Source organism: Calypte anna, chromosome Z (genome assembly GCF_003957555.1).
Source record: "Calypte anna isolate BGI_N300 chromosome Z, bCalAnn1_v1.p, whole genome shotgun sequence".
NCBI lineage: Eukaryota > Metazoa > Chordata > Aves > Apodiformes > Trochilidae > Calypte > Calypte anna.
This window is the reverse complement of record NC_044274.1, coordinates 41498133-41519928: the sequence shown is the minus strand read 5'-3', so window position 1 is coordinate 41519928 and position 21796 is coordinate 41498133. Positions and strand designations below refer to the sequence as shown.

The window sequence follows — 21796 nt, the reverse complement described above, 5'->3', positions numbered from 1 at the left end:
TTCTATGTAGACTTGGCACTAGGTCAGAAAGTGGTGCCACCTATTGTGCCTAGGGTCAGGCTTTTACACTCTCTCATTCTACAGTGAACAGAATGATATATTCTCTGTTTGCCTTTCTTCACAATGAACAACTTTGGTAAAAGTTGAATAATGCGTAACTTTGGTAAAACCACTGACATGCCTCCTCTTCAAGAACCTTCCCTTATTGCAAGATGTTTCCAAGAACTGCATTGAGTCAGTACAACTCAGTGGTCTGGAGGCATTGCTCTGCCTCTGAACGCCCAGGTACAGGGTTCATCTACATGGAATCACCTGAGTTCCCCCATACCTCATAGAGCTGAAATGATGTATGGGCCTAAAGAGTGAGGGAGGCAGTGTAGCTCGACTACATGCTCCAAGCCTGTGTGGTGCACCACAATGACTCCACACAGAGTTTAGAAAAAAGCTTTGGTACTTCTGAAAATGTTGCCATCCCACCTAACTAGCTTGTGTTGAGTGCAGCTGTGGTGGAGTTACAAAGCCAACACAGCACGGCTGGTTTCAACTAGCTGCCAAGAGAGTGTGCATCTCAGTTGTGCAGATTTGCAGAACACCTATGTGGTGGCTGGTCCAGCCTCCAGAGAAGGATCATTACATTGCTTGTGCTGTTTAGTATGTGGCTGTCAGAGCCTAGTAATTATTAATTACTGTTTTGCTAGGATTTACAACACTGAACTGTTAAAATATAGGGCTTTTTACCTTTCAGGCTTTTACCTTCAAGCCAACAGCCACAACAGCAGGTTATAACGGGCAGGCTTTAGATTTGCATTTCTACACATCACTGACATTGTGATGGGAGAGAGTGAAAGACTCCATCGGCCAGGGTCAGACTGCTGACTGTGGTCCGAGACAAACCAGGCCCGAAGAAGCTGGAGACAAACCCTTCAGGCCTCCGGACCTGAAGATTGACCTGAGACTGACTCACTGACTTCCTCTGCTAAAGCATTCCCCTCTTTTTCCTCATTACTACTCCACCTAATCCCGTGGGGTCAGGTGCACCCCTCCTTGCCGAGGCTGCTGCTGGGGAGCAGCAAGGGGAGAGCCGAGGGACCCCACCATTCTTGTGTCCCGGGCCGGCTCGGGGGAGCGGGGTCGGCACCCCGAGCTGCAGAGAGACTCCCGGGCGGGAGAACCGAACCGCTGAGTGGGCGCGGGGGCGGGGGGGGAGAAGAAGGAGATCAACTCAGCGGACGGGCGCGGAGCTGGGATCCCCCGGGACGGCGTCCGCCCCGCTCCTCTTCCCTGCCCCCAGGTGCCGGCAGTCTCCGTCGGGACCTCCGGAGCCTTGCGGCGAGAGCTTGCGGGGGCGGACGGACGGCACCTGGGGGCGGGGGCGAGGAGCGGCCCCCGCGGCCGGTGGGAGGCGGTACGTCCCGCCCTGACGTCACGGCGCCCCCGCACCGCCGCCGCCTGACAGCCGCTGCCGCGGGTGCGGGCAACGCGAGTGGCGCGGGCGGGCAGGCGGCTTGCCCCGGGACCACCGCAACCTCCCCTCGGCTCCGCTCGCTCGGCTGCAGCGCGGCGGCCTCGCCATGTCGGTGGCCGGGCTCAAGAAGCAGTTCCACAAAGCGACCCAGGTAACGCCCCGCCCCGCTCCTCTCTGCTCCGCTCCCCACCGCAGGGGTGCGTGGTGCCCGCCCGGCTGCCCTCCGGGGGTGCTCGGCCGCGTGGGGCAGGCGGCTGAGGGGTGCTGCGCGTCGTGCGCCCCTCGTGCGTGGGTATGCACGCGTGGGTGGGCGTAGTATGCGCGCGTGTGTGGTGTGTGTGAGTGTGCGGGGGGGGGGAGGCTTTCGTCGTATGCACGGGTGGGTTCGCGCGGATGCTCTGCTGGTGGGAGGGTGCGCGGGGGGTGCATGAGGAAGCGCGAGTGCGCCTGGTTCGCGGGTTTGCGTGAACGTGGAGGAGTGTGAATGATGCGTGGATGTGCGCGGCGGTGGGTGGCTCTGCACGGGTGTCCGCGGGCTCGCGTGGGTATCCGTGCACTCTTGCGTCTGGCCGAGGGGCTGCCGACCGGGCACAGCCGCTGCTTCCCCGCCCTCCGCCAGCTCCGGCCGCGCTGCGGCAGGCGGGCAGCGGCTCCCGGCTTCTTGAGCGGGTCCTGGGCCGCCCTCGCCGGGCAGCGCGGGCAGCGAGAGGACTTCGAGGCAGTGGGGGTGACCGCTGGGGCAGATACACGCCGTGGGCCTCCGACCTTCCCTACCGAGGGCTGTGCACCGTGTTTCCATCAGAGTTTCCACAGCCTGACTTAGTAAATCAGCAATAAACACGACCTTTTTCTGTGTGTGTGTGCGTGTGTTTTGTTTTCTGGCTCCAGAGTACAACCGAAATCTGAATAATGATGTTTGGTCCTGTTGCTTTAGGCATGATGTGATACTGCAGGAAGGTCAGGGTGGATGTTCCACCAGTCTTCGAGTTGTTTCATAATGCAAAATCTGCGTGTCCCTAAGGGTACAGCTTTTGAATCAGGTTCTGAGTCAGCATACTTTGGGCATAAATCTAAAATGGTTTCATAGAAGTCAGGGGAAATTTTTGGGGTTAGAGGTTTGAGATCAAGACTAGTGTAATGTGGTGGGTTTTTGTTTTAGTTTTGTTGTTGTTGTTTTGTGGGGTTTTTTTGTTGGTTTTTTCTTTTTTTTTTTTCTTCCCCAAGTAAATAAAACCCCCATAGTTATTTTCTACTAATCATCATTGCAGACATCTTCAGGTAACAGCTTATGGTCACTGTAAGCAGTCTGCAGGTGCGAGCATGCAAGGCACAGGAGCTATTATGCTTTTCAACACCTGCATTTTTGCCTTTTCCGTCCATCTCATGTTGAAATGAGATGGGAAGTGTTGATCAGATCAGTTTCAACATCATCAGATGTTGAAATGTTGGGAAGTGTTCCTGAAAGGATGATCCAAGAATCTGTCCAACTTCTGATTCTCAATGCCTTGCAACTACACTGGTACCCTTTATGAGTCTGAATGCAATGATGGCATATGTCGGGTCCTGCACTGGCTTATGCAGGCATCGGGTGACATTGTCTCTCACCTTTCATAACACATTGTGCTGCATCATTGGTAAAATAAGCTTCACCAGAAACCTGCTGTACTCATGGCAGCTGTGATAGGAAGCAGTTAAGGGTGCCTGAGCCCATCCTGCAGCGCCCATCTGTTCCTGCGACTTTGTTATTTCTTCCCCTCCTACCTACAGTGCTATCAGAAGCCCAGGAATCATAGTTGCTGCACTGAGCTCTGGTACTGAAAATAAGAGTTACAATGTCTGTATCACCCACTTTTAAGAGGTGGGCAAGTTAAAACTCGCTTTCCACCAATAGAAGTCTCAGTTCTCCATTATTGTAAGCTAATGAGTGTGCCTCTGCAGCAACAGAGGTAAACATCTTTTTTTGGAGGGAGCATGGTGTGAAAGGTCTGTCCATGCTGTGCTGTCCTTCAGATGACAGTCTCATGCTGATTTTTAGCAATATTGTAATATAATAGAAGGAAGGCAGAGTTTTAGTTGTCTGGAACCAAAATACTAAGTTTCTGATGCCAGCTTTAGCAGCCTGAAATCAGGTGACCCAGGGATTTTTGGACCCATCCTTGACTATCACAGATTTGTTTTATGCAGGCCACGAAGACATATTAATGTACAAGAATGACTCACAAGTAGGTTGCACGACTGATCGGTTTATTGGCTTGTTTTCAATATAAGTGAGAAATCCAGGACTCAGTTGTGGTGTTCTTACTCAAGGGAGTAATCCTTTTGAATAAGAATTAATCCTGAGGTGAAATATGGATTGACATTGCTGGTATGAATAAAGCTTCCCAGATAGGACCAGAATAGAAGTTTAAAAATATTCTAATTTTTACTGTGGTGCATAATCACGTAAGAACTTGTGTATGATGTGCTGTCATAATATTGTCGTAAGTCACACCAGGAACAATTTCAAAATATTTTTCAGGTTGATCTGTTCTTTAACCCAGTTCAGCACTGTGAAGTTCTGAAGTCTCTGGTTTAGTTTCCTTCTGTTTTTAATGCTATTATTCTTGTTGTAATATTAGTACATATAATCCTAACATTAGTACACAATCTATGCACGTAGTGTTTATAGTCACATGCACATAATATTATTAATATAAAATACACTTTCATTTAGAAATATAAAAAATTGTGGCAAAATTTAAATGTTACAAGAAAGTTTTCTTTCATTTAGAAGTCTGCTCCCCATACCCCAGCTTAAAATGATGTGAATTCCGTGTCTGGGTTGCTTTATAAAACATGAGCATTTTGTTTTCATTCATCATTGTTTTACTTCTAAAACATCAAACTAACCTGCATGGAGTACTTTAATTCTGAGTTTGCTAGGAGCCATGTTGAAGAACTTAATGGCTGCCAAAGTCCATGAACTAACTGCAACATTTTTGAATCATTTTAGAACAGGAGCAAACTTTGCTCCTTTGAGTGAATGTAGTATTCATCCTTTTGCCTTCCAGAAGAATTTTAAGTTCCAGCTCTATTCAGTGTCAAAAAGTTTGAAGAAATACTGTTGAGTTTGCATAAGTAGAGTAAGTCATGAAATTCATGGGGAGTTGAGTTACAAGGTGTGAGACTGACAAGTGTGGAGCAGGTTAAAGTATTAATTTGCCGCTATTACTCACAGAGCACCTAAGAAAAAATGACCCCATTTGAATGTTAACTGTGCTGGTGCAAATCTGTCAGACATCTTGCAGCTAAGAAGAATGCTCCGAGTGTTTTTCCAGAAATGGCTGTCCAAGTGCTGTGCCACCAAATGGTACCTTTTTTAAGTCATGCAAATTCTTCTACCATTAGTGCTACATCAGTGTGACCAAGAGACTGTTGCTTCCTAGAGGTTTGTGTGGTTTTAAAGCAACCAGAGTGACTGTGGGTGAGACAGGTTTGACAGTCTGGGGCATTTGAACAGAGTTGTTTTAAAATAGCATGGGCTTTGTTTCCACATGACTGTGTTCATTGCATAATATGTCTCTTGTGAGGCACAAAGCTGAGCTTTCAGAAAATAATAATTTATTGGGGAAAGAAACAAACAAAAATGCCAAGAATGTCCACATTAGAGGCTCCCCTCGGAACCACTGAATAAATGTGACTGACATTTAAATAGCAGCTCTAATGTGATGTTTTGAACCAAAAGGTCTGTAATATTTTCTACCGATGTGTTCTGCTTTTGTGATACAACATGATTTGTCTTAACACCAAGGCAGAAGTTACACTTTATACAGTTTTACAGAGAAACAGATTGATCACGAAAAGAACAGTGGAAGAAAAAAAGTTCCACTCCAGTCATAGTTTTTCAGTAGCTTGTAGCATACCCTGACTTCTAGGTGGAAACTACCACACTTCTCTCTTTAACAAGGCAGCCTGTGAAGTGCACAGAAAAACTAACCCAAGTGTTTAATAAGCAAATGAGACCTGTGCTATAACCCATGTAGCACAATATCCTGTGGGCTTTGTTGAGGTTCTGCATTGATTGAAATTGGTATACATTGGTTCATTTGCAAAAAAGAGCAGGTTAGAATTTAGACAGAGTTTTAAAAAGTTGGTAATCTGTTTTGAAAATATCCTGTAAGAGTGTCTGCTTTTTAGGATGGGCCCAACGGAAGTTCTGAAGTGTGTGTTTGAAGTTCCATTGAAATTATTAGGAATGTAAAAATGGAGGAAATTAATTTCAAATTAATGTTAAAGTGGTTTTCATATTGTGGCTCATCTAGCTGAATATTTTTTTAATTCCTTGGACAGAAGTGTGAAAAACATTTTTCAGTAGAGTAGGTGAAGCACTCCTCCTTTATACAACCTGTTTTCTACACTTGCTAGACTCTCCAACTACCAGTTGTTACCATTCCTCTCATGCTGATGGAGAGTGTGGATAGTGATGCACTGATACATGTATTTTCCTAAATCCCCATCAAGCCCCTGTCCAGACTGTCCCTGTGTGTTCAGAACTTGTGTATGCTTGCCAAACAGGCTTTTCCTGTGTTAGCCCCTCACCTGTCTTTTCCATCTCCTGGTGACTGAAGCTGGACTCCTCCGGGTCTGCGTATCTCCTTCCATGCTTCTCTCATCCCTACCCACGAAATAATGCTCAGTTCTCTTGTCTATTAAGGTATGTATGGTCTGTAAGGCCTGTTAAGAATGGCTGTGGAAACTGGACAATGCTGTATTTTTTCCTAGTGAGGCAGCTGCACTGTGTGCAGCTTAAGTCCAATGTAAATTTGACTTAAAGAGCTCTCCTGTGGTGTAGAAAATTGTGAGTAGGTGGAGGAAAGAGGGAAGAGACTGGTGTCAGGATAGTGCCCCAAGATGATTGTTAGAAGCCTCTCTTCAAGAGCCATGTACCACCCGCAGTCTGCTGTTTTCTGTCAGTGGGAGCGGTATGTTTTGAAATGAAGAAAAAGGGAGAAAATTTTTGATAGGGGAATAAAGACTATTTTTAGAAAAGTAATTACGTAGCTGCAGAGAGGATTATTTAACAGCAGGTAGGAAGTTCCTTCTGTTTGGGCAGTCTAGCTTGATTGTCAGATACAGTATTCACATTTGGCATCATTCCCATGTGTTCTTTTGTTGGTATTACATAATTGAAGGGTTGAAAAATTGACCTTAATCTAAATTGCCCTCTAGTTGGATACTGTCTAACCCTTCTGAGTTGTTGATTGCTTGAACAGTCTGCTCCACTTTCCACCCTTTTTCTAAATCCAGTAGAAAAAACTGCTGGTTTTTGGGGGAAAATTTCTCTAGCGTCTGTCATTACAGTATCTTTCCACTTGGTATATACAGTTTCCATTTTTTTTAAGTATATGAAGGTATTTAGGTATGTACATATGAAGCTTAGAAATTGACAACCAACTGCAATTATTGTCCCAGTGATATTTGGAGGAAAAGATTATCTGAGGATGCTATGCCCAAAACACATTTTGCATCATATTATTTATTTATATTATGCCTTTCATCTTCACTGGAAGTATTTCACAGCAAGAAGGAACTAGCTGCTCTTGGTCACTCATGCAAAACACTGTCTTTAAGATTTAAATGTGTCCTCATGACTAGTGTACTGATCGATAGCCTGCTTCATGAAAGTACTGAAACAGGATAAACAGGTAACTGAAGAAGATTTTGGAGACCTTACTGTGCAAAAGATCATGTGGTTTTAGGTACCTGTGAAGTGGAAATGTAACAGTGGTGCTGGGATGATCTTGAGTATTTGTTGAGGAGCATGTAGGGTTGATGAGTTTGGTTAATGAGTCACACTGACTGTTGTGACCTAGTATTGTGGCAGTCCTTAACTTTTAAAAGCTCAAAAGGAAGGAAGGAGTTGACAATCTGCTTTGCAGGCCACAAGAAGCTGTTGCCACACTGTGAGTACACCTGAAGAGAAATTGTGACTGGACATCATTTGGTGGGACATACCCTGGTAAAGAAGGCCCATGGCCCTCTTCACAGTGAAAGTCTGTGGTACCCTCAGGGGCAGCCAAAACATCCTTCCAACAGCTTTCCTCCTGGAACTAGAGAGTCATCCTATGTGCTGCTTGCCTTAAGCTTCTATAACTCTGGTATTTATTACCCTCTCACCTAGTGGTCCCTGATGGACAATAGTAGTGATATTATACAGCCAAAAGAAAACTTAGCTGCAGCATGGTATTATTCTAGTGATCTTTGTCACAGTAGAATTACCTAGCCTTCCGTGTTAGGTAATCAGTGGGTAATCAATTTAATACTGATGATGCTGTTGTGATCATGACAGAGGCCCTATCTGTGTAACTAAATAGTGTTCTAAAAGATAATGCTATTATCTAGACTGAAATTGAGATGGAGTATTTGTTGCAGCATCACGTAGGTGACAACCGAAGGACAGCTGTTTTGCTCTCACCTTCTTTCCTCCTCACCATTCCTCCACCAAAGAAAGGGTGTTACTTGATTCCAGCAAAAGTGTTGCTGAGGCAGCAGCAGTGTAACCTTGCTATAGGCAGCCTATAAAAGAGTTGTGATATAATGCCAGAGAGCCTCCTGAAAGGACAAGAAATTCAAACACTGGTTCTGCTAGTGAACATGTCACCGGGGGAGGACTGGTGAAGTGAATCTCGCATCTATTCACATCTGTGAGTCCTTCAGATTATTACCCACTTCTTTTGTGTGGGCAGTGATGACAAAACATTGAGAGGCACACAATCAATTAAAAGAGATTTCAGGGCCTTGGGGCAACTGGTGAAGGGAAGAGAAGCTCAAGTTGTGTTCTTCTCCATCCCTCTGACATCAAAGAGGGATAAGGGAAATTGTAGGAAGAGCTAACAGGTCAATTCATGGCTCTGGAACTTGTGTGATCGACAGGCCATTGGGTTCTATGATCATGGCACCAGAGCTACAAGCAAATAATGGGATGCACTTGTCCCAGAGGGGATAAAGGATTCTGGGGCAAGGGTTGGCAGGACTCAGTGGATAGGGCTTTAAACTTGATTTGAAGGGTGAAGGGGTAATAATATCATGCAACCATGACATAGTAACAAAATTTGGAGTGGTACACCAGGGGCAGAAAGATGGAGTGCTAGTAAAGGCTCTTAATTTGTTGCCCAGGGAGGCAAGCGAGGGAGGATGCCCTTAGACACCCCAAAGGAATCAAGAGGGATTCACCTAAGAAGGTGACATGGCCAGCCCAGCTGAAGTGCCTCTATGTGAATGCATGCAGCTTGGGCAACAAACAGGATGAATTAAAGGCCACTGTGCTTCTGGAAAGCTATGACATAGTGACTATTACTGAAAAGTGGCGGGATGATTCCCATGACTGGAATGTAAGGATAGATGGGTTCAAGCTCTTTAGCAAGGACAGGCAGGGTAGGAGAGGAGGAGGTGTTTCCCTCTGCATCAGTATCAACTGGAATCAATGGAGCTTCACCTGAGGAAGGATGACAAACTGATCAAGTGCATATGGGTTAAGATTAAAGGGAAGAGGGGAGAAGGTGATGTTACAGTAGGGGTTTGCTACAGGCTACCTGACCAGCAGAGCCAAGCAGAAGAGGCCCTCCATAGGCAGACAAAAGAAGCCTCATGTTCACAGGCCATGGTCTTCAACCACCCTGTTGATTTCAACCACCCTGACATCTGCTGGTGAGACAACACAGCAAAGCACTGCCAATCCAGGATGTTCCTGGAACGTAGATGATAACTTCCTCCTCCAAATGGTAGAGGAACCAACAAGAAAATGTGCTATGATGGACCTTGTTCTTACTAACAGGGAAGGGCTGGTGACCAACATGAGGCTTAGGGACAGCCTTGGATGTAGTGATCATGAAGCACTTGAATTCAAGGTCCTCAAGGCATCTAGGAAGATGTATTCCAAACTTACAACCCTGGACTTTAGGCATGCAGATTTTTATCACTTCAGGGATCTGCTGGCCAAAGTATCATGGGACAAAGCCCTAGAGGGAAGGAGGGCCCAGGACAGCTGTTTAATATTCAAGGATCACCTTCTTGTATAGTGACAAAGAGGAAGGCAGGAAAGAATGCTGGGACACCTGCCTGGATGAACAGGGAGATCCTGGACATACTATCACACAAAAATAAACTCTACAAGGAATGGAAAAAAGGACATCTAGAATGACGAGGCACCTAAGGAAGCTATCTGAGCATCTGATCTCGTTAGAAAAGCCAAAACTCAGAACTAAATCTAGCCAGGGAGATCAAGGGGAATAGCAAAAATTTTTAAGACTGAGGTTCTCAACAACTTCTTTATCTCAGTGATCACTGGCAAAGGCTTCAGCCACACTCCTGAAGTCACAGAAGACAATGGCAAAGGTTGGAAGGAAAAACTGCTCATTGTAAGTGAAGATCAGGTTCATGACCATCTGAAGAACCTGAAAGTGTACAGCTCCACGGGACCCGATGGGATGCACCCAGGGGTACTGAGGGAACTGGCAGATGTGGTTGCTAAACCCCTGTCGATTATATTCCAAAAGTCATGGCAGTCCAGTGAGGTGCTCACTGATAAGAACAGGGGAAACATAAGCCCCATTTTCAAAAAGGGAAAGAAGGAAGATCCAGGGGACTATAGGCCAGACAGTCTCACCTCTGTGCCTGGTAAGATCATGGAGCAGATCCTCCTGGAGGCACTGCTGGGGCAGAAGAATAATGAAGAGGTGATGGTACAATCAACATGGCTTCACCAAGCGCAAATCATGCTTGACAAACCCTCTGGCCTTCTATGAAAAGGTCACATCAATAGCCAATGGAACATGTCAGTCTTCCTAAACCCTGTGACCCAAGTTCAGGACCCAGCACTGGGCCGTGTTTAATCTCATACAGACTCCCTTGGACCACCAATCCAGCCTGTCCAAGTCTCTGTGTAGAGCCTTTCTGGTCTCAGGCAGATCAATACTCCTGCCCAACTTGGTGTCATCTGCAAACTGACTGAAAGGGCACTCAATCCCCTCATCCTGATCATTGATAAAGATACACAAGTGAACATGACTTATTACTAGCTGCCAGCTGGATTTAACTCCATTCACCACAACTCATTGGACCCAGCCAGCCAGCCAGTTTTTTACCCAGCCTGTCTAAGCAAAGAGTGGCCAGTTTGTCAAGCAGATTGCTATGGGAAATTGTGTCAAAGTCTTTACTAAATTTTGAGTAGACAACATACACAGCCTTTATCTGATCCACTAGGTGGATCACCTTGTCATAGGAGGAGATCAGGTCAGTCAAACAGCACCTGCCTTTCATAAACTCATGCTGACTGACAGCTTGATTGCCTTCTTGTAATGTATGTGCTGAGTGATGGCCTTTAAGATGATCTTCTCAGTAATCTTCCCCAGCACTGAGGTCAGACAGACAGGACTGTAGTTCTCTGTGTTGTCTTTCCAGCTCTTCTGGTAGTTGGTCATTACATTTGCTGACCTCCAGGACTTTCCCTGTTATTGAAGACTATTGATAGGTGATCGAAAGTGAAAGAGTTGGGCTAGATGCTCTCTAGAGGGCCCTTCCAACTCATAATTCTGTGATTCTGTGAAAATGACAAGTCTGCTGTGCATAATAATGTATTTTCCTCTATCAGTTTTGTCCTGTTTGTTTTATCTATGTAAACTACTACAAAAAAGGCACATTGCAGAAAAGTTAATCTTTGCATGGTAGGTAGGAGTTGGATTCTCTTACTAAAGTAATTGCCAAAAATACCTGATATCAAAAGATAGATAACTTATTTAACTTATATTCCTTTTTGCAATCTTGTAATTAAAAATAATTTAAGTCAGGTTGATTTGGGACCTCTAATTTTCACAGATGCCTCATCACTCCTTAAAGGTCTGGACTAGCACACTTCATAATGGCTGCATTTTGAAGGTCAAGAATCCTGTAACACCTGAAATAGACTGTAGAGCTTTTTGTGTTTGGAGAACACTCTGGTTTTTATTTAACTGTAAAGGTGGGTGGAAGTAAAGCAATCAGGAGCAAAACGAAAGAGTGGGAGGATCCTCAACAGAAATTCTTGAAAACTGAGTGGAGGCAAATTCTGGATACCAGTATATATTGACAGCCCTGTCTAGAGGCTGGCATTAGTGGATGAAGCCAGCACTGACTATCTCCTTCCCTATTAGCCCACTGTATTCAGGATCCCCACTTTCTGATCTGGACACTGTGATGTTGTGTATTGTTCCAGCCCAAGAGACAAGATGACCAGTGTTCTCAAAGCACATACAGTCTTACTTTAACCCACCCATACCGTGGGTTAAAGAGGTCACGGTGGATTTAATGGTGTTTCTCAGAACAGTTTGAATCCTATATGACTAAGGATGGGAAAAGACAGCATTTTTTTTAAGATGGAGATTCCATTTGTTGCAATTTCTTGTCTCATCAGGAAAAAAGATAAGGAAAAGGAGATACTCCTCTGCTGCTCTGATTTGGGGATAGCATTTTACAAAAACTACTGAGCAGTCACTGGAAAATAAGCTCTCCGTGACTCAGGTCCTTGTTCCTTCACCAAGGGAGAGTATGTTTATCCTTAGCAGGCTGGCAATCCTTATGTTTTGCATGTGGAAGATTTCCCCAGTGCTAACTGCCAAAGGTTCTGCTAAAGGTTCTTTCTCTATCAGAAAAGTGCCTGGTTCAAGTCATTGACTCATTGAGACAGCTTAGTGACATTCAAAACTGTCTGAGGCAGAAGCTGAGCTCGGTCTTGGCATATTTCTGGGACTCCCTGCAATGCTGTGACATCTGTGCTGCAGCCTGAGGTGCTGTCAGTGACAGCAAGTTCCTGCCTAGGCTGCAAAGGCAAAATGCAGTAGCAGACTTCCTAGCTGTACAGATGTATGGCTTTTCATGAAGAAATGCAAAATTGTCTCACTTTGTTCTTCTTCTCCATAATCCCAAAGTTGGTGGAAGGCTCTGTTACTTTAATGTGAGAAGGCATTTGTGTAGCCTCTAAATAAGTCTTTCAGTATATCTTCAGAAAATGAACTATTCTTCTGTGCTGCTCAGTGCTTAGCATAAGTAATAAATTATATATCCCCCTTACCCATATCAATGTTAATCTCTGGACATACATGTGGTTGTGGCTCTTAAGATCTGGAAAACCTCAGCTCCTCAAGCTAGGGTCTGGGCTCTTGTGTTTCTTGATGCACATCCCTGATACATTAAGACAACCAGACAATGCTTGGATTGAGTTTTTAACTGGGGCATATGGGTGCCGCTGCAGAATCCATTTTAATGAAAAAAGAAGTTCCTGAGAGAAAAGTGAATTAGAAAGTGGGTAGACTTAAATTTGAAAGTATATACCAAACTAGAGGAGAAAATCCAGTGATGTCCAAGGGCTGGCCTTACTCTTATTTCTGTTGCTGTAATTTTGGCTCTGGTGATTACTGGGTGATTACTTGACAGGGTGATTACTGATTTACTCCTCTTATCTTGAGATGTCCTAAACCTGACATTAAAATCAGGTATATGGAATTTCTAACAACTTTTATAGCAAGCAGGTAGTCTTTTGGAAGGTTCTCTAGAGACATGCAGACATGGGGCTGTTATGTCTTATTCACTTGCATTCGGTCAGGGGCTTTTTCTTCCTGCCTTTTCTTCCAGAAAGCAAGAGAGCTTGAAAAATAAGTGCAGCTGCTATGAAGCATAGTATTCTATACCAATATTTTTCTCATTTGTGTTTGCAGATTAGCTATGCTTGTGTCCAGGGAAACTTTGTGATCTACAAGAACATATACAGTTTCACTGCTGTAGGCGTTTTGTTTTCCTGCTTTTGTCTCAGTATTTCTTTCAAACCCTTGTAAAAAATTGTTACTCAGGCCTGTATTTCCTTTGAATGCTGTATTTGAGGGTTTTTTTTGCACTAAAATGAAAGTTCTAAAGGTAAATTAAGCTGCTCAGGGAGAAGCCATGCATATTAAGTAAGCTTTTTGTTAGGACATGAAGACAAGATCAGGAGTATAAGTAACAACCCTGTGGATAGATAAACGAGTGATGAGACCTGCCTGAATTTTAGGGTTTTTGAGAGCAGGTGAAGCAGCAGGTAATAGGCAGCCAGCTAGAGGGAAGAGTGGGACCAGGTGTTGATTTTACATGCTGTAGTTTAGGAACTTTATTATCACTGCATGGAGGACTTAACAGAAGAGCATGTGAGGGAGATTATGACCCTCAGTATGACCATTATTGTGACTCTTATTGTGACTCTTATGACTGTGTTCTCTAATACATGATGCAAGTAGTCACAGTGTCTGTATCACTCATATATTAGCAGTTGGTTCAGGTGTCCATTTTCTGCCTTTAAAGTCTCTGCAGTTGTCCTTGAGGAGGACAGGTTTTGTGGTTATATGTTTCAGATGTGCTATACTGAAACTTGGTGGTGTAAATAAACATGGATGCCAATTTACTCCTTAGTATTCCCAGGTGAGAACTGACTGCTTTGGAGTATTCTTGCTCCATTTTTATTTGCCTGGGTTTGCCTTGGAAGTTACCTTCAGTATACAGAAGAATGAAGTAATAGCCTTTTCTGCCTTCCTTATGCTAAGCTATGGGGAGGCCTTGAGGGAAAGATAGGGGAACTCAGTCCTGTCCTGTCACAGGTAAACCCACCTCCTTGACAAAAAAGTCCAGGGATGATTGGATAGGGAGAAAAAAAGGAAAAAAAAAAAAAAAAAAGAAAAAAAAAGAAAAGGAAAAAAAAAGAAAAAAGAAAAAAAAAATCAAAGCATAGCTACAGCAACTTTGTTTTCTGCCACAACCCTACCCATCCCGTGCCAAGACGAAAACCTCTGCAGTGCACCCTTCTGTAACCATGTCTTTTCCCACATCATTGCTGCAAAGTGAGCAGGAGTGAGAAAAAAGTGGCTGTTGCCTCTTTTTCTGTGCCATCCTTTGACATCTGAGGAATTTCTGGCAGTGTTTTTGTTCCCTTAGTTTCCTCTGCAACATCTCAATGTGACCAATGAGCTGGGACTTAAGCAGTGAATTAATTGTGACTGTGATTGTGACTCCTTGGCTCTACTGAAATAATGTCTTTGGTTTGCAGGCTGGAAAGGCTGGGATTTGTTCTGATGCCTTATTGATTCTTAAAATAGTAAGGGTGCTGTCATTAACTACTGCTTTAAGTTATAAAAAAGCATAGTATGACTTAATTTTAAAACATAATATTTTAAAGGTGGATAATTCTGTTCACAAAAGCAGTGTTCATGTAGTGTCAAAGGTCTTGAAAAAAAAAAGATGAATAAAAAAGCCTTAATTTTTTTTTTCTTCAGAATTTTCTGTCTTACTGAGACTTGTGGCACATGAAAAATGGGGGTGACCTGTTATTGACAGGAGACATTCAGTGATGTGTCTGCTATATGCCTTTACTCAGCAGCAGAACATTCTAAAGAACAAATTCTGTTCATTTTAGGGTATTTTACTTATTTATTTTATTTAAAGTGTGCAGAAGTAATTTTTAAGATTTTTTTTTTAACCAAGTGTTTTTGCAGGATAGAATCCTGAAGATTAAGAAAACATTAGAGAGTCAGGATTTAAAAAAAAATAATGCTGTCTCCTTTTTAATTTCTGAATTGTGTTGACTTCAGGGTTTAAATTTTTGTTTCTTTCTAAGGGTAAAAGCTAATGTTTTCTTACAACCATATAATTACAATGATGATCATATGGATATAAGAAATATTACAAGACAACTGTAATGTTTTCTTCTAACCATAACCATAGGCCTTAAAGAGATTTGAGAGGAAAACAACACACGGAAAGTGATAGATGAAAGCCATTGCAAAGACCTGACAAAAACTCCTCTAAGCCATTTTGTCTTCTTTCAACATACCTCCTCTGGGAACTGTTCTAGTTTACAATATGTGCCACATCTTTGACGGGTGCATAGTTGTGCCTCCCCCTCTTGCTTTCTTTCAGGTTGAGTGATGTAGCAGCTGACATGAACTTCTGAGGCTAGGTCTGTGATGGAAAGTCATACAGTGCAAAAGGCATAGGTCTGTGTAACAAAGCAGTCGGCACAGAGAACCATAGTTAAGGTTTATTATTTATTTATAGTTTGATTTTGGACAACCTCTAGTCCTGTGGACTGAATTCCTGCCAACAGCACATCAGGTGAGCTCTTGGAGAGAAATTTCTACGTCATTCAAAAGCGATCCAGTTCACATGCTACGAGACTGCTCTGCAATCTAAATCATAGTGGTAAATGAGGATGATCATAATATTTATTTTTAAAAGTTAATTCCTGATCTTCATTGAAATGCTAATGCACCTGCTGTCTGGAAAGGGTACTTGGTTGTTGCTAAGCATTTATCTTTTCAATTTATTTGCACTACTTGAAATACTTAAGCTAAATGCTTGTGGAAACTGCAGGAAATAATCCAAGTACAGGAGAGCTTTTCTGTGGCAATTGAATATTTGAAGTCTTGCTTTATTTAAAGTTCTCTGTTCAGTTGATGGGTTGACTTAAGTTTTAAATTTACAAAGTTGCTTGGCTGCTACTAACTTCATTAGCAAGCAAGATGGACAAAAGAAAAAAAGTAACATTGTCCACAAGCAGAAGAAATAATAGATTTAGGGACATTTAGGGATGTTTGGTCTTTTTGTTTGTTGGTTGGTTTTGAATGGTGTAATAGTGAACAGATGTGGCTGAGCAGGTTTCTTTACTTTTAATGCATGCTAAAGAACAAGATTGTATCTTCTGTGACACAGACCTACATGGGAACTCTTACAAAGCCATGAAATACTAAGAGTCTATGGACTTCTGAAAATCAGTCTGCCTCACTGTGATCTCTGGTGCTCTGGGTAACACCACTGTCTTGCCATCAAGGAGTTCATCTTTAGCATATCTGCGGTACTGGCTGCCATGCTACAGCACTGATTTTACACATCTCCAAAGTTTGGATCATACAAAACAAGGATGCTGGTGAGGGACCACTTCTGTGTTCTGTTGTGAGCTCCAATATCTGCCTCAGTTGACCTGAATTCCTAACCACTCCTTTTCTGCACACCCAGGCAAACACTGGGCAATACACATTCCTACTTACCCAGGAGTCTCCCCTGGCAGTGCAAGCTTTTCTGTGAATTTATCTCCCTGTTTTGCATCAATTTTGTCTCACCAATATGCCGAAGATGTGGTACTGAAAAAACAGCTGTGTAATTCCTGACTTGCTAAATTGCCATAGCCAGACCTCGTGAGTGATTTGAAATGTGTTGTTTTAAAAGTACACTTTTTAGTCAGAGACAGACACACTATTTCTCCATGAGATGCCAGCTGAGATTTTTTGTTTGTTGATCAAGTATTCAGTAAGGCTGAAAGATCTGATGAATTAATCTGCTCAATAGGCCAAGCTCCTTGTAGGAACTGAAGAATCTTAGGTCAGTATAGGAAGTCCTGGGACTGTGCATCCCTCTGAAGAGCCAAGAGCAAGACATCTTCTGGCCACTGGAGTCGTAATCTTTCCAGATACTTCCAGTCAAGCAATGCAGAACCACATGGCATAAATTTTAACTACCTTCCCATCCTTCATTTGCACTACAGCTTACTTGTTTTGTGTGGTAAAAGAAAGTTGGGGGCATCCTGTACATTGATGTTGGTTTTAAGTCCTTAATTTATTTGTAAAGTTGAAGATGTAGATGAAGATGTAAATGTTCTGCATTAAGAATAAGTTGATCCTAATTCTTCATCTTTCTAAGTGAGCTGTCTGGCTACACTTTACCACTTCCCACAAAAGCTTAACAGATTGGAATACAAGCCACTTCTCATGAATAATAATTTAAACCCTGAAGGAATTTATAGTTTTGTTAATATATGTGATGACAATCATTCTCTCGTTAAACAGATTGATGTACTTCCTATTTAATAATAGGTTTGCTCAAGACATGGAGGCTAAAGGGTTTTCCACAAGGACACACCCCGAATTATTTTTTTTTCTGTGAACTTTTCTAACTTACTAGACCTATAGGTGGCTCAAACTCAGTCCTGAGATAGACAAATTATCTTTCAGGTTTTAAATAGGGAAAAAGAGCGTTTTAGGGTGTTTTCTGTTTTATCCATGCAAAAGCTACATGTCCAGCTAGCATGCAAAATGTGTTCTTGGTAAAAGAGTGGGAGATGCCTCAAAGCACCTCTAGGTGTGTCTGACAGCTGTGGGGCTTGGAGGAGGCCTAGCTAGTCAGGCTGTAGTTTACAGTGTTTGCTACAAGGAAAGGAAGTATCTAACATTTTGTGCCCATCTTGCCCCACACTATTAGGAGGACTATGACCACTCATGGAAGTGAAGTTGTGGGAAGACTATGATATGTTTCTTTTATGTCTGTGCTGGCCATAGTGGTTCAAGTACAAAAGTCCTATTGCTAGTATGTAAGTGAAGCAGTGCCAGTTTGTGCAATTTTAACCATTATACTGATATACACATATATTTTAATAATCTTTGAATTGAAATGGTGGATTTCAAAAGGTTTGACAGGTGAGAGAGCAGTTTGAAGAAGCTTAACATTGTGTGATGAGACCATGCAATTTTTAGGAGCCTTTTATTTTTTCATCATTAATAGTGTTACAGATTTTAAGAAGATAAAATTATTTTTAATGTCAGAACCTCAAATGCTTGCAAGGACTAAATGGAACCCTAGAAGTATTTGTGCGAATAGAAAAAAAACCTGAAATTCAGGAAAAATTTACTTTAAAAAAAGAGTGTACTTTACTTTCATGCTGCAGAAAGAGTGTCTATCTGTACTTACACAAATAGCCTTCATGAGTGCTCTGTTCCTTCTTTTTACTTGTGTTTTCGAGGGCTACTACAAATTTTTGCACATAAGTCTTAATGGCATCACTGAGCAGCATCGGAAGTGTTATTGGTTCTTTAATACCAAGGAATCATGGAATTACAGAATGGGTTGGCTTGTAAGGGGCCTTTAAATGCCATGTAGTCCAGCCCTGCAGCAGCGAACAAGGACATCTTCAACCATATCAGTTTGCTCAGAGTTGCCAGTTGCCAGTCCAATTTTATCTTGAATGTTTCCAGGGATGGGGGCTTCTACAACCTCTCTGGGCTACCTGTTCCAGTGTTTCCCCACCCTCATTGCAGAACATTTCTTCTTAATATGTAGTCTAAATCTACCCTCTCCCAGTTTAAAATTATTACCCCTTGTCCTATCTCTACAGGTCCTGGTAAAAAGTTTGTGCCCATATCTCCTGTAGTCCCCTCAGGTATTGAAAGGCCTCTCCAAGGTCTCCCTACATCTCCGTTCTGAACAACCCCAACTCTCTCATCTGTCTTCATAGGAGAGGTGCTCCAGCCCTCTGGTCATCATCATGTCCCTCCTCTGGACTTGGTCCAGCAGCTCCGTGTCTTTCCTGGGGGCTGGGGGCTCCAGAACTGGACACAGTACTCAAGCTGGATTCTCACAAGAGCCAGGTAGAGGGTGGAGAGTCACCTCCCTTGACCTCCTGACCACATTTTTTTTGACGCAGCCCAGGATATGGTTGGCTTTCCAGAATGCAAACACACATTGCTGGCTCACGTTGAGCTTCACATCAACCAATGCCCCCAAGTCCTTTTCCTCAGGGCTACTCCCAATCCACTTTCTGCCCAGATTGTATTTGAATTTTGTTGAACTTCATGTGGTTGGCATGGGCCCACCTCTCAGACCTTGCCAGGTCCCTTTGGATATCATGCCATCCAGCGTGTCCGCTGCACCACTCGGCTAGGCATCATCAGCAAACCTGCTCAAGGTGCACTCAGTTCCACTGTTCATGTTGCTGACAAAGATGTTAAACAGCACTGGTCCCAGAAGTGTTTAGCGATTAGCAGTGATTAGCTACCTGAGGAACTCATTTGTCACTGGTTCCCTGCTGGACATCAGGCAATTGATCTCAACTCTTTCACTGCCACCATCCTCCCACTTCCTTGTCCATTCCACCATATCTCTACAATGCCAATAAAATCACAGTCCTGTAGGCATGTGCACGTGTCTAACTCCACTTGTTTATTCCCCACGTTGCCATGTGTTTGTGAATAGATATGTAAGTTGGGCCCCAATTAAAATACTTTCCTGGCTGGAGTGTCTGGAATTCCTTCATGCTGTAATTAGGTGCACTCCTGCTGACCTGTGATACATCTCCAGGTGTCTATTACTGGCTCTTGCCAGTAATTGATAGAAGTGGGATAGACTGAGTTTCCCTGTTGCAGAGAATTTTAGTTTAAAGCTGTCTTCACCAGCTTGGCACTCCTATGACCGAAGATACTCCTCCTTTTCTCTGAACTGATACAAACTAATGATTTGCAAAGAATTGTTCAAGCAGGGCATCTCAACCTGAATAACCTGTGTTGTATTTTTTCAGTGAAGTGTTCAAAGGAGCTGGACATGACTGAGGTACAGGAGGGCATGTGTCTAGGTAACAACACAGAGATTGCTTTGCCCTCAGACTACTATAACTCATGCTGCAAATAAATATGAGGATAAATGTATCCCAGGATAAATACATTATTTGTGCTTGGTTTTTTTTTACACTACAATGTATTTGTTTTTATAGCAGTTCTTCTGCCAACATAATCCTCATATTCCCTGCTAATTTCTCTTCTTCACACTCTGCAGAAGGGCCTGTGAGTCACTCTCTGCTTCTTTGCATTTGGAGATGGATTTAAAATTCTTGTATCTAATTAGAGCCTCCCCGCAGACATGCAAGCCTTTTTCATTTCGTATTCTGAGCTTTTTTTTCCATCATGGAACTAGCAGTAAGACGACTGCAATGTATCCCCTATCCACAGATGTGTATATGGCTGTGTATCAAGAACCCCCAGCCATGAGGATGTGCACATTACATGCAGACAAAGGAGATAGGCACTTTTGTGTAGGAGATATTTAGATGTGTGCAGGACCTTTTTGGGCAGACTTCATCATGAAGTGAGATAGATAAGAGAAAATGACAAGCTATTACTACCATATGACCAATTCAAAACATCTAAAAGTGGTGCTAATGTAAATGTGTCTGCTGCAAACACAAACAAAAGGGCAAAATATGGATACATGAAAAATATTAGCAAGCTTTTTGGAGCAGACTTAAGCAGAAAATTATCTGGTACAAATTAAGGCATAGAAGTGGCTTCTGAAGTGATGATTAATATTTTATGTTACATATCCTAGTTGGAAATTACAGTATTTTAATGAGACAAGCAGTGCTATCTTGATATGTACCATAGTCAGCTGTGAATATTTAAAAATCATAAGGTGGGCCATTATGCAGTGGAGGAGCTGGATTAAAAGCATGATTTTAAAAAAGACTTCTGGTCTGCTTTATATTGTTCTTCATTTGAACATCAAGGTTTCCGAACTTTCCAAGAAGTGCAGGGGTAAAATGCTTACTTTAAAGTACACAATGCAGACATTTTCAAGTAATCATTTCCTTCCAAGTTCTGGTTCAGACCCTCATGGGACTGCACCAATGCAGTGTAGGGTGGGACAGTCACCCCCCTTGATGGGCTGGTGATGCTGTGCTTGATGCATCCCACGACATAGGTGGCCCGTTTGGATGCCAGGAGACACTGGTGACTCATAGGCAACTTGCCACCAAGTCAGACCCCCACGTCACTTTCTCTGGGGCTGCTTTCCAGCGTCCCATCCCCCAGTTTGTGTGGGAGCCCCCAGGATTACCCTGTCCCAGTTGGAAAAACATGCACTCGCTCTCATAAAATGTCATGTTTTGTGATTACTCAGCTCTCTAGACTCTGCAGATCTCTCTGTAAGGCCTCTCTACCCTCAAAGGAGTCCACAACTCCTCCTAATTTCATATTCTTATCAAGATTTTAGCAATCTCACTTAATGTACATTCAATTCTTGTGTCCAGATCATTTTAAAAGCATTAAAGGGCACTGGCCCTAAAACTGAGCCCTGGGGAACACCACTGGTGGCTGGCTGCCAGTCTGATGTGACCCCATTTACCATCCAGCCAGTTTTTCTCCCGGTGTATTATGGATTTCTCCAGCTCTGTGCTGGACATTTTGTCGAGGAGGATGTTGTGTGAGACTGTATCAAAATAATGGATAATGAATGATTTGATTAAGAACTACACATCCTCTCCATTGTACAGTTTGTTTTTCACTATCTAGGTTCACAGGATCAGTGTGTGAAACTTCTTTAATGAATCTTTAAGACTGTTAATAAAATGGATTTTGAGTCTCCTATAAAATTTATCTGAAATCTCACCTCCTACAGTTCTGCTTTGTAAGTTGTTTTACTGTATGTAAAACTGCAGAGATGAGTCACCTGTTCTAGGTGATATCTTGACCCCAGTAGAGTAGT

At 43.0% G+C, this 21796-nt stretch overlaps 1 protein-coding gene across 1 annotated transcript in view; it reads left to right on the top strand.

Annotated features, from left to right (window-relative positions):
- The first annotated feature begins 1558 nt into the window (after positions 1 to 1558).
- The window catches only part of SH3GL2 (SH3 domain containing GRB2 like 2, endophilin A1), a 99180-nt gene continuing 78942 nt past the window's right edge, over positions 1559 to 21796 (top strand). Inside the window, exon 1 of the mRNA XM_030466965.1 lies at positions 1559 to 1616. Within this exon, the coding sequence (XP_030322825.1) occupies positions 1572 to 1616 (45 nt within the window). The 5' untranslated portion in view covers positions 1559 to 1571. The remainder of the gene's footprint in view (positions 1617 to 21796) is intronic.